This window comes from Pantherophis guttatus, chromosome 15, assembly GCF_059756535.1.
Source record: "Pantherophis guttatus breed Tessera chromosome 15, ASM5975653v1, whole genome shotgun sequence".
NCBI lineage: Eukaryota > Metazoa > Chordata > Lepidosauria > Squamata > Colubridae > Pantherophis > Pantherophis guttatus.
Genome location: NC_142077.1, coordinates 12,551,720 through 12,565,182, shown reverse-complemented (window position 1 = coordinate 12,565,182; position 13,463 = coordinate 12,551,720). Strand labels below are relative to the sequence as shown.

Here is a 13,463-nt window from a genome sequence, read left to right as displayed (position 1 = left end):
CCCCCCCACCAAGCCACGCCCACAGAACTGGTAGTAACAAATTTTACATTTCACCGCTGGTTCAGTCCCTAACCAAGTATCCTACAGGGAGTCCTCGATTTATATCCATTCATTTGGCGACAGTTCCAAGTCCCACCGCCATTGCAAAAAAGCCATCTATGATGGGTCCTCGCACTTACGACTGGTGCAGCATCCCCTTGGACACAAGGTCACTATTTGGGTGCCTGGCAATCAACATGGATTTATGACCAGGAAAATCAGTGGGCGAAACGGTGTTTGTGTCATGACTGCAGGATTCACTCAACAACCCCAGTGATTCACTTAACAACGGTGGCAATAAACATGGTAAAATTCAGCACAACTCACTTAACAACCGCCTAGCTTAGCAATGCCATTTCTGGTCCCAATTCTGGTTGTAAGTGGAGGACTAGCTGTAGGATGGAGCAGCAGTCTGATTTGGACAAGCTTAAGCAGGGCTGGGAGACCACCAGGAATTGCCAGGGGTAGGTTGAGGAGAAGGCAGTGGCCAACCTATCTTGCAAGCTATCAAGAAAAGGTGGGCCTTTAATGACTTTGAACCAATCAGTAAGTGACTCTGAGTTCTAGTCCCGCCTTAGGCGTCAAAGGCAGCTGGGGGCTTTGAGCCAATCACCAGGAGGCCCCGATTTCAATTCCCAGGGCCCAGCTAGGACTTCAGGGCCAGACTCTATGCTGCCCCCTACAGGCAGTGAGTCTTAGCTGAACCCTGGCAAGAGGGAGGGGCTGTGATGGGGGGAGGGGCTCTCTGTGTCCAGGAGTTTCTCTCCTTTGCTCTCGGATGGGGCTGCTCTACCCCAGAAAGACCCGGGGGGGGGGAGGGGGCACTTGGGGTCCTGCTGCAAGACGAGGCGGCAGTGGGGACCAGCAGGGCCTTTGCCCAAAATCTGCCCTGCCTTAACATTGACAATGGTTAAGGCATCAGGCTAGGAAGCAAGAGATCCTGAGTTCAAGTCCTGCCTTAGCCCTGAAAGCCAGCTGGGTGACCTCGGGACAGACACTCTCTTTCAGACAAGCCCACCTCACAGGGCGATTGTTGTGAGGAAAAGAGGAAGAGGAAGAAGAGTTGGAGATGTTCACCTCCTTTAGTTATTTGAAAAAATAATAAAACACTGGGGAAAAATCTAACAAATATTAAACCGGCTTTCCTGCTTCTGTTTGCATGGAATCTGTCCTAGCCTTGTGCAGATACAGGAATTTCTCTTCTCACAAGAAGGAAGAGTTTTTTTTTTAATCATCCCTTCCAATTTCACTCACTCCCTTTTTTTGCAGCCTTTGGGGGCACCAGTGGGGGCATCGGACCCCCTCCCAGTCCTGGGACAAAGCAGGTTTCTCTGTTTCTTTGGGAAAGATTCCTTCCCCACTCAGAGTCCGACTGAGCCCCATCATCCACTTCCCTCCCTGCCTGGGATCAGCTGAATTCCTCCATTCAGACAACAGGAAAAGGGGAGTTTGACAGAGCCTCCAGGTCAGTCTCCATTCTTCCACATGGAAAGGTCACTCTGACCCCTCCCCCCCAAGCCAAATTCCCCCTCGGTTCCTGGACACCTCCAGACATCGCTCGGCTGAGCTCACAGCAGGGCCAGGGCGGCTGAGAATTGGGTTGGAAGGGACCACAAACACCCCACAAACCTTTCCAGCCACAAGAGACTCTTGGAGACAGACTGTGGTCTGACAGAAGCTCCTATGGTGGCTTTTATGTGGCAGTGGGAAGGGATATGGGCTCAATCTTACAACACTCATCCTGTAGGGCTGCCCCATCAGTTGTCCCTGGTGGCAGATGGAAGATTGTGACTCCCACTCCTGACACCAGTTTGTGTGGAATCAAACACAGGAGCCAAAAAACCAATAATCCAGGTTCACTGCAGTTGTGATTTATTTAGCGTCCATTGGAGGAATTTTGCTCCATAAAATAGTGGGAGGAAATATTTACAGATAGAAGGATGCACTCATATTGTTAGTTATCACCTTTAAAGCGCTCCATGGCTTAGGACCTGGGTACCTACGAGACCGTCTTTTGCCACCAATAGCCTCCCACCGACCAGTTCGTCTCACAGGGAGGGACTACTCAGGGTACCGTCAGTCAAATTATGTCGACTGGCGACTCCCAGGGGGAGGGCCTTCTCTGTGGGGGCTCCAACCCTTTGGAATGAACTGCCCCCGGAGATACGGAATATCCCTGATCTCCGTGCTTTCCGCCGTGCCCTCAAGACCCTGATGTTCCAACAGGCGGGGCTAAACATACGAACATGTGAATGATTTTTTTTTTAAATGTTATCTAATTCTGGGTTTTATTTAATTGACCAAACTAAGTAACAATTTTAATTAGCAATTTTATGATGTTTGTGTGTCTATATTTTTCTTGACTGTACACCGCCTTGAGTCCTACAGGAGAAAGGCGGTATAGAAATATAATAAATAAATAAATAAATAAATAAATAAATAAATAAATAAATAAATAAATAAATAAATAAATAAATATTTATACATTCCAGGAAAGGAGGAGAAAAGGACAATCATACATATGCATATTTCATTTAATAGATGATGTGAGCATGAATATTCAGAATTAGGGAGACTCAAGTTACCTCCCCAGCCTTGTATTGTTGCTACCCTCAAGAAAGAGTTATTGTGTAAACAAAAAGAAACCTCTCAGTTGCGTTGCCACAGCAGTTTGGGTGAAATGTACTGAGAAATGAGGGCATCAACATTGCTCCATACATTCCTTCTATATTTCTGTCTTGCTAACATGCTCCCATTTCTCCAAGAAATTTTTCTCCTCACAATCTTCCACACACCCTTTATTTATTTCAAGAGAAATAGTTGGCCCACTCATGCATGCAGAACAGCTTGGACCATTTTCTATGTTTGGACCAGGGGTGAAATGCTCCCGGTTCGGACCGGCTTGGGCGAGTAGGTAGCGATGGCGGCAGGCAGTTCAGAGAACGGGTAGCAAAAATCGCTTCCCCCCCAGCCTCCAGCTTGCTTACCTTCACTCTTTGGACCGAATCCTGAGCTGCTGGTTGCAATGCCTGCCTTGCTTTGCTTCCTCTAATCCCTGCAATCCATTGCATCAGCAAGCAATTGAATCTCTCTGCCTGCAGTCAAGCTCATCGGTGAGCAGCTCTATCTGCCTGCATGCTTGCCTGCCTTGTCCCTTCAATTGGGTAAGTTTTTCCCCCCTTTGGGAGCTTTAAAAAAAATAGTTAATTGGGGTTTTTTTTAGTTGTTCTTTTTTAGACCTAGCCATTTAAAGTTTATGAAGGTTTAAATTTAGCTGCTTTTATATAAAAATAAAAATAAAAAAATAAAATAATATTTGTGCAGCTTTCTGCGATTTTGTGTGTTTCTCTAGTGTTTCACTCTAACTACACAAACACACAAAATCTCACAAAGCTGTATGTGGAATTTTGTGTGTGTAAAGTGTGAAAGTTGGTTTTTTGGACTTTTTGTGACTGTGTGAGGTTCCTGCTTGTTGCAGGGGCCATTGTGGGTCTAGAACAGCTGCTTTTACATTGTGGGTGAGCCAGTTGTGTTGTGTTGTGTGTGTGTAAAGTGTGAAAGTTGATTTTTTGGGGGCTTTTTGTGCCTGTGTGTGGTTTCTGCTTGTTGCAGGGGCCATTTTGGGTCTAGCACAGCTGCTTTTACATTGTGGGTGAGCCAGTTGTGTTGTTTTGTATTGTGCTGTGTATGTGTAAAGTGTGAAAGTTGGTTTTGGGGGCTTTTTGTGCCTGTGTGAGGTTCCTGCTTGTTGCAGGGGCCATTTTGGGTCTAGCACAGCTGCTTTTACATTGTTGGTGAGCCAGTTGTGTTGTGTTGTGTTTTGTAGGTTAAAAAAGGGCAAAGAAATGATGTCGATTTGACCACGCCCACCTAACCAGCAAGCCACACCCACCCAGTCATCTGACCACCAAGCCCCACCCAATAATTGAGGCACACCCACAGAACTGGTAGCGAAAATTTTTAGATTTCACCCCTGGTTTGGACTGTGGAAAATGTTAAAAGTTGAAATTCCTCAGTCTCATATTTACACATTTCTCCTGGCTGTAAGCTGGTCCTTTGTGAAGAATTCAATGATTTCTAAATTTGAAACCTATACATATACATGATTTTCTTTTACTCTGTCTTTACTCTGGCTGTCTTTAGAAGAGCACTTGACGGCCGTGACCGGGAGGATTTTTCATCAGGTTCGCCTGATTCGCCAGTTGCGTCCCTTTCTGGATCGGGACTCTTTACGCACGGTCACTCATGCCCTTGTCACCTCCCGCCTGGACTATTGCAACGCTCTCTACATGGGGCTCCCCTTGAGGAGCACCCGGAGGCTCCAACTGGCGCAGAGTGCGGCCGCGCGGGTGGTAATGGGAGCGACATGGCGTTCCCATGTAACACCTCTCCTGCGCGAGCTGCACTGGCTCCCGGTGGTCTTCCGGGTGCACTTCAAGGTTTTGGTTACCACCTTTAAAGCGCTCCATGGCTTAGGACCCGGGTACTTGCGGGACCGCCTACTACCACCAATAGCCTCCCACCGGCCGGTACGCTCCCATAGAGAGGGGCTCCTCCGGGTGCCGTCAGCCAAACAATGCTGACTGGCGACCCCCAGGGGGAGAGCCTTCTCTGTGGGGGCACCTACTATCTGGAACGAGCTCCCCCCAGAGATACGGAGGATCCCGGATCTGCGCACCTTCCGCCGTGCCTTAAAGACCTTACTATTTCACCAGGCCGGCCTGGCCTAATTTCCCCCCTCTTTTATAAAAGATTTTTAAAATTTTAAATATTTTTTAGTATTTATATATTCAATTTTAAATTGGTTTTAAAAGTTTGGGGTTTTAAATTTGTCGGGGCCAAAATTATTTAATTTGATTTTATTCTATTTTTAAATTTTGTATTGTATGTGTTTTTATTGTTTGGCTGTGCACCGCCCTGAGTCCTTCGGGAGTAGGGCGGTATAGAAATCTAATAAATAATAATAATAATAATAATAATAATAATAATAATAATAATAATAATAATAATAATAATAATAATAATAATAATAATACTCCTGCATACTATCTAAATGGAAAAAATATCTCCTTTCAAATAAAAGAAACTTTAATAATTCTTCCACTATCATATTTGTGTTATATCTCATATTTTTACATTTGTTCTGGCTGTGAGCTGCTCCTTTGTGTTGAGGTCTGGCCTCAGAAGGATAATGTAGCACTTGGGGATGAAGATGCAGACCAGCAGACCAGCACTGGAGGCCAGGATGGAGAAGACCTGCACAGCCACCATGGATTTCCCTTTGGTGCTCAGGTAGGTGGGCACAAAAGTCACCCAGACACTGCAGAAGACCAGCATGCTGAAGGTGATCAGCTTGGCTTCGTTGAAGGCCCCAGGCAGGTTCCTGGCCAGGAAAGCCACCGTGAAGCAGATGGCAGCCAGGAAGCCCATGTAACTGAGGGTGACGTAGAACATGACAACGGCCCCTTCGTTGCATTGCAGGATGATCTCTCCAGGCTGGGAGTGGAGGTCAGAGTCAGGGAAGGGGGGAGAAACTCCCAGCCAGATGGAAGAGATGATAATTTGGAGAGCAGAACAACAAAGGATGATGGAGTTGGCCAAACTCTTCCCCAACCATCTCTTCACTCGGTTTCCTGGTTTTGTGGCCAGGAAGGCCAACACAACTGTGATGGTTTTGGCCAAGAGAGAAGAAACGGCAACTGAGAAGATGATGCTAAAAACCGTTTGTTGGAGAAGGCAGGTGGCTTTCCTTGGTTGACCAATGAAGAGAGAAGGAGACAAGAAGCAAAGCAGGAGGGAGACCAGGAGGATGTAGGAGAGGTCCCGGTTGTTGGCTTTGACAATGGGAGTTTCTCGGTATTTCATGAAGATAATTAAAACAAGGCCTGAGTTTAGGAAGAAGAGTAGGGCAAAAGAGACCAGGATGATGCCCAGATGTTCCTCATAAGACAGAAAGGTTATGACTTTGGGGATACATTGGACTCTGTCCACATTTGGATATTTATCATCTGGACACTTGGTGCATTTTTGTGTATCTGAGAAAGCCAAAAAAACAATATTTCTTTAATATACTGATTTTTTGTCAAGAAATACCTTTTTGGGATGACAGCTGTTACCATGGGCATTTTCCAACAAGTATTTCTTAGCTATTTCATTAAAAACAGCATAAGAAGGATATTTTTTAAAAAATGTAGGTAGGTATATGAAGGTGAGGGAAGACATAGGATGTTAATTATTTCCAGTGTAATGCATAGAATCTTCATAAGAACGTATAATATTAGAGGTTAATAATGAATCATATAGTCATTTTAGGCAGACATCCTGAATCCTGCCACATGGCAGTTAATCTCCTGAATTTGGAGGATACCTACAGTATCTTGTAACATCTGGAAGCCATATGGAATTAAGGAGAAACTTCCTATCAGTGAGAACAATTAACCAGTGAAAAGAGCTGGCCTCCAGAGGTTGTGGGTTCTTCAACATTGGAGGTTTTTGAGAAGAGACTGGACAGTCACTTGTCTGAAATGGTATAGGGAGGTAGGGTTAAAAGACCTCCAAGGTGCTTTCCTGTTCTGATTATTGATTGATTGATTGATCTACATGACTGACAGAATATTTGTGTAATGAGTTCCCTCCCATAACTATCCACAGCACCAGATTATGGCCCAGTGACACCTTCTCAATGATCCTCAAGGGGAGGATCCAATATACAGTGGATTGAAAGATCTTTCAGAAGGTGGACCTAAAACAATTCATCAAGTTTCAAAGAACTCAGGTGTTCCTAAAAAGATAAAAATAGCAGCACATATCCAACAGTGGTGGGTTTCCCCTGGTTTGGACCGGTTCGCAAGGACCAGTAGTAAAATCGGCAAGAGGCTCCGCCCACCGAACCGGACGTCATCATAAGAGATCTGAACATGTGCAGAAGCGTGCATGCTCCCATTGTGAACCGGTGGTAAAGGTAAGCAGAACCCACCACTGAAATCTAAACTAAAAAGCAGAAGAGATATTTCCTCTGCTGTTAGTAAAGCTTGCCCAGTCTGCCACCCCCTCCTCCCATCTCTTCCCAGCCCATCCTTCCAAGTCTTTTTGATTTACTTCCTTTTAGCTAAGAAATTGTGCAAGTTAAAAATAAAAAACCAGGTGAGCTTCAATCTGTTTTTTAATTTGGATCCAGTTCCACAAAGCCTCCCATTTTCCTCTGCGTGACCCACCTTCCTGAGTGGAGAAGGTCCCCTCCGGACAAGGAACGCAGTCGTAGCAGCAAACTGGCTCTCCTTCTCGAGCCCTCTTGACAAATCCAGGATGGCAACTTTCCACACATTTGGACTGAGGCAGGGACTGAGCAGAAAAACAAAGAATGCCAAAGAAAAGATGTTAGGACCCTCCGTCCATGGAAAATGGAGGCAGAAATGGATGGAGACAAGTAGCCTCTGATCTTCAGAGGTAAACATGAAACCTCTGACTACTTCTAAACAGATGCAGGAGGTAAAACTGGCAGGTTCTTCATTTAGTTCCTCTCTTTTGCTTTTGGTATTTAACATTACAATAAAGTATTTTTCTATTTAATAAAAGTCTTGAGGGATCGAATTGGAAAAAGATTTAAGCATGATGATATATTCATGTTAAATCTGAGAACAAAGTTTACTGTAAAAGATTGAGGAAACTTCTATTCCATTAGATTTTTTAATATGAAATTAAACTGTGATGAAGAAAGAAACCTCTGACCAGTAAGATCTTGAAAGGTTTCCATAAAACATGGCAAAGCCACTCCACTTAGGTCCCGTCTCTTGAAGAACTTCCATGAGATGACACCACCTGGCATGGGAGGCCAACCACCCAGGAGACTCGAGGCTTTGCCCACTTGAAATGGGACCTCAGGCTTTGGAAAACAGAGAAAAGACACCAACATTTCTCCCACCTTATTGAGCAACTTTAGCCATGAAAGAGCACCTCCTCTGATAGTAAATCTCTGTCTTTTGAAATATGCCAGAGCCTCTGTCTTGGGATATTCCTTGGGGAGAACCAAGGAGGCCTGAATGCCCAGATCTGCTGTTATCTCTCCATTTTGATCCAAGTACAGTTTCTTCTCAGAAATATTGAAAAATTCATTGTTCTCCAGAAATGGATGAAACTAGAATGGGAACATCCAGGAATTTGAAAAACAGAAAACTTTGTTTCTTATCCCACATTGAATCTTTCTTCTGCAATTGTCTAATCTCCAAATATGGTTAAATAGGATACAAATGCTGTCATTATCTTCATAAGTGAATGAAAAGGTTTGAGAAAAAATTTGTCAATCATATACTGACAAAATATAGAGAAAATATAATTGACACAATTGATCAATTATAGGGAACATTCTAGAGCAGATGACAAATAAAATGAACAGAGAAAGAAAAAAGATGATTCATAAACTCTTTGAAAACAAGAGGTTGATTCCCAGAAAGCATGGGTTGATCAAGAAGAAAGTTGTCAGGCTAATCTTCTCCCTGGTCATCCTGATGGAAAACATCTCCAGATGTGCTAATTCTACTTGATTGTAATGCGACATTAACAAAATGTTGCAGATCTGAAAGAACAAATCTCCCACCAACTCTTTTCTCAGCCTGAGAAGTTAGCCAGGATCCTTTCTGAGTTTCTTTCTCTCCCTTTATGCAGCTGCAGGATTCTCCCCTCTTCTCTGATCCTTCCCTAGGCAGCCTCTCTTCTCCTCATCCCAAAAGTCATTCTCACCCATCATTACACTTCCTAAATAGATTATGGGAACTCTGGTGATATCACTGGATCTCAGTAAAGGACTCTGTAAGGTCCGGCCTCTCCTCCTCATTCAGGAAAGTACAGACTCTTGAAACTTGGCCTTTCAAAAGGAAGCTTTTATTGGGAAGGAGTGGTGGAAGAACGGAATCAAAGGAGGCTCTGAGGGCCCTCAGGCAACACAGTTAGAATAAAGGAAAGTGGAAACCCTCCCAACAGTCCAGTGGGGATTCAGCCAATCCACAGGTGTGAAGATGTTTTTGTACCCATAGGTGTGAGGAAATGATAAGAGAACTTTCCCAGGGTCCTCTTCCGACACATGGCCCCCCCTCCCCTTACACTCCCCAGAAGGTGAGAAAATGCCAGGCCGCTTAGGCACCAGGCTAAAGGTTATAAATCAATGGGCTGCAGGATACAAGATACATGGGGGGAGGAAAGGGGTAGAAGGTAAAATATAAAGTATAAATGTAATCCAGGGTCCCCTCCTTCCCCCGAATAATGGCAGATTCACGGAACTGACATGCTGCCCTCCTTAGAAAAAAGGAGAGTCCACCTGGAAAGACACAAGAAAACAAATGATACAATAGGTATCTACGATGGTTTGTTTGGATATTTAAGGTACTAGCAGCCTAGTAGTGTATTGAAAGTGGTTTTCCATTCGTCCCCTTCCCTTATTCTGATGGGGTAATATGCCTCGCGTAAGTCCAATTTAGAGAAGATCCTCCCCTTGGAGAGGTGTACCAACATGTCCTTCATGAGGGGGAGGGGATATATGTTCTCTACGCTCACCGTATTTAAATTTCTATACTCCACGCAAAGGCGCAAAGTGCAGTCCTTTTTCTAACGGAACAACACTGGGGCCGCAATTTTTGGTCGGGTAGGTTTGATAAATCCCCTCACCAGATTTTTGTTGATGAATGTTCTCAGTTCCTCAAGTTCCTGAGGGGACATGCAATACATTTTTGGCTTTGGAAGTTTGGTCCCTTGTAGAATTTAATGGCAGTGTGTGCCGCGGTTGGGGGCGGGGGGAAGTTCGTCAGAGCATTCCTCGCTGAAGACCTCGGCTAGGTCCCTGTACTCTTTAGGGATGCCCTGAGTTGGCATAGCCCAGCTGGGCATGGCCGTTTCTTTGCTCCCCCACTTTCCGGGTTTCTTCTCTCGCTCGTCTGTGAATGTCACATGCTTTTGGAATTTTATGGTCCCTTGTTTCCAGTTTACTTTAGGGTTGTTTCATGTGAGTCCCAGAACTAACGGCCATTCCATGCCAGGGGCTGCTATGAATGTCAGAGTCTCATTATGGTCCCCCATGCTTATCTGCACAGGCTCTGTGGCCAAAATGGCAGGTTCCTCCTTGCTACTGACCCATCAAACTGGCAGAAAGCGATGGATTTTTTAACTTTCTCAGATGGATCGCTAGTCTCCTTACTAGGGTTGGGCTAATTAGGCATCGGATGCACCCCGAATCCAGTAGCGCCAAGATTTTCTCCCCCTTCCTTCAGCTGGGGATGAACAGTCTTAGGGGTAGGGTGAGTGGTTCAATTGGGTCACTTACCAGTTGGTCATCTTCTGGATTGCTTTCGGGTGGACTCTGGTCCTCCCACTGGGGTGCCGGAGTTTCTTCCCCTGGGGTTGAGGAGAGTCAAAACTCCACGGCCTCTCAGCTTTTTAAGGCAGTCTCCTTTCCTTGGGGGGTTGAGTTTGTCAGCTTCCCTCTGGATGGCCACTCGGGCTTTCTGGTGGGAGTTTTTGAATGGCATTCTGCTGCTTCCTTTCCACACTTAAAGCAAGTTGATGGCCTCGGTGCTAGGTGGATTTTGGCTTGAATGGCTCTCTTTTCCCCTGGGGTGGGGATCTTCTTCTGACCCTTCCTGCTTGGTATTGGTTTCTGGCCATGTCGATCTCGGCTTCCTCCGCCATGAGGTACCATTCATATAAGCGGTTAGGGGCCCCTCGGGCTACGCAGGCGATGTACAAGTCGTCATTCAGTCTGTCTTTGAACCAGCTCACCAGGATGTCTTCCAGCCAGTCCACTCGGCATGCGAGGTCTCGGAACTCCTCGTTTATTCAGCTACTGGCCGGAGACCTTGCTTCATGATTCTGATGAGATCACGGGCTTTGCAATCCACTAGTGGGTCCTCGAACTGACATCACAGGGCCATCATGAAACAGTCAAAGTTTCACAGCTCAAGGGCATCAGTGTTGAGGAGCGTTACCATCCACTGAGCAGCTGCCCCTTCTAAGGCCATGGTCACTATTTGAACTTATGCCCCTTGGGTGGGGAAGTTCTGGCTGTATTCCTGCATGTATGTGAGGACTTATTTATTTATGTATTTATGTGTTTATGTGTTTATGTGTTTATTTATTTAATTTATATACCGCCCTTCTCCCAGAAGGACTCAGGGTGGTGTACAGCCAGAATAAAGCACACAGATATAAAATTTAAAAACAATTTAAGAAATATTAAATAGTTTGGCCCATATCTAATTAAAATAAAACTACCCATTTTAGACATTTAAAATTAAGTTAATGATTAAAAAATTTAAAAGAATTAGGCCAGCCCAGCTTGTTGGAATAAAAGCGTCTTGAGGGCCCGGCGGAAGGCGCGCAAGTTGGAATCTCCACATCTCAGGGGGCAATTCATTCCAGAGGGCAGGAGCCCCCACAGAGAAGGTTCTCCCCCTGGGGGTCGCCAGCCGACATTGCTTGGCCGATGGCACCCGGAGGAGCCCCTCTCTGTGGGAGCGAATTGGCCGGTGGGAGGCTATTGGTAGAAGAAGGCGGTCTTGTAAATACCCCGGTCTTAAGCCATGGAGTGCTCTGAAGGTGGTAACCAATACCTTGAATCGCACCCGGAGGGCCACCGGAAGCCAGTGCAGCTCGTGCAGGAGAGGTGTTACATGGGAGTGCCATGACACTCCCATAATCACCTGCGCAGATGCATTCTGGACCAGTTGGAGCCTCCGGGTGCTCTTCAAGGGGAGCCCCATGTAGAGAGCATTACAGTAGTCCAGGCGGGAAGTGATGAGGGCATGAATAACCGTGCGTAGGGAGTCCCGATCCAGAAAGGGATGCAACTGGCGAATCAGGCAAACCTGATAAAAAGCCCTCCTGGCCACGGCCATCACATGTTCTTCTAAGGACAGCCGTGCATCCAGGAGGACACCTAAGTTGTGAGCCCTCTCTGTGGGGGCCAATGACTTGCCCCCAATAGTCAGAGAAGGCACCAACTGACTATATCGGGATGCTGGAAGCCACAACCACTCAGTCTTGGATGGGTTGAGCTTGAGCCTGTTTCTCCCCATCCAGATCCGAATGGCCTCCAGACACTGGGACATCACGTCAAGGGCATCATTGGGGTGGTCCAGGGTGGAGATGTACAGCTGAGTGTCCTCAGTGTACTGGTGGAACAGCACCCCGAAACCACAGATGATCTCACCCAGCGGCTTCACATAAATGTTAAACAGAAGGGGCGAGAGGACCGATCCCTGAGGCACTCCACAAATGTGAGGCCTCGAGGTCGACCTCTGCCCCCCTGTCAACACAAACTGCGACCGGTCAGAGAGAAAGGAGGAGAACCACCGCAGCACGGTGCCTCCCATTCCTAACCCCTCTAACCGGCGCAGCATGATACCATGGTCGATGGTATCAAAAGCCGCTGAGAGAACTAATAGGACCAGGACAGAGGAAAAACCCCTATCCCGAGCCCTCCAGAGATCATCAACCAATGCGACCAATGCTGTTTCCGTGCTGTACCCAGGTCTGAAACCCGACTGGAACGGATCAAGATAGACCGTTTCATCCAGGTACTGGGGAAACTGTCGCACCACCATATTCTCAACAACCTTCACCACAAAGTGGAGGTTGGAGACTGGACAATAATTTGCTAAAACAGCCGGGTCCAGGGAGGGCTTCTTGAGGAGGGGCCTCACCACCGCCTCTTTCAAGGCGGCGGGAAAGCAACCCTCACTCAAAGAAGCATTGATAATCCTCTGGAGTCAGCCTTGTGTAACCTCCCGGGAGGCCAGCACCAACCAGGACAGACACAGGTCCAATAAACATGTGGCCACGCTAAGTCTACCCAGAATCCTGTCCATGTCTTCGGGAGTCACCGGGTCAAACTCCTCCCGGATAACACTCTCAAGACCTTCCTCCATCACCCTGTCTGAACCTACCCCATCAGAGTCCAAGCCTTCCCGAATTTGAGCGATTTTGTCATGCAGATACTGTACAAAATCCTCAGCTCTACCCTCCAAGGGGTCTTCCCGTGCTCCCAGATGGAGCCTGGGGGCCGCCAAAACCTCTAATCAGCTTGCCTTCTGGACTCTGGATCAGCCGCCACAGAAGGTAAGTAGCCTGAACAAAGAGGTGGTGGTGGGGGAGGAAGGTGGCTAGGGCCAGGGCCGCTAAAGGAGGGGAAATGGGGGTGACAGGCAAAGGGAGGGCAAGGAGAGATAGGTGGAAATTCCCTACCTTTCCTAACTTTTCCTGTGGGTGTGGCTAAGTGGGGGAGTCATGTGACTGAGTGGGTGTGGGCATGAGTGACATCAAGTTGGCCATGCCCACTCAGTCACATGCCGCCACACCTAGCCACACCCGCCGAACCAGTAGCGAAAATTTTTGAAACCCACCACTGGACAGAATAAAGATGAAATTCCATGATGCTAATA

At 46.6% G+C, this 13,463-nt stretch overlaps 1 protein-coding gene across 1 annotated transcript; it reads right to left on the bottom strand.

Moving 5' to 3' along the window:
- Window positions 1–5,161: 5,161 nt before the first annotated feature.
- Window positions 5,162–8,503, bottom strand: LOC148111914 (vomeronasal type-2 receptor 26-like). The gene has a single exon (XM_087879166.1). The coding sequence runs from the start codon at window positions 5,902–5,904 to the stop codon at window positions 5,164–5,166; it is 741 nt and encodes a 246-aa protein (XP_087735292.1). The 5' UTR covers window positions 5,905–8,503; the 3' UTR covers window positions 5,162–5,163.
- Window positions 8,504–13,463: the final 4,960 nt, after the last annotated feature.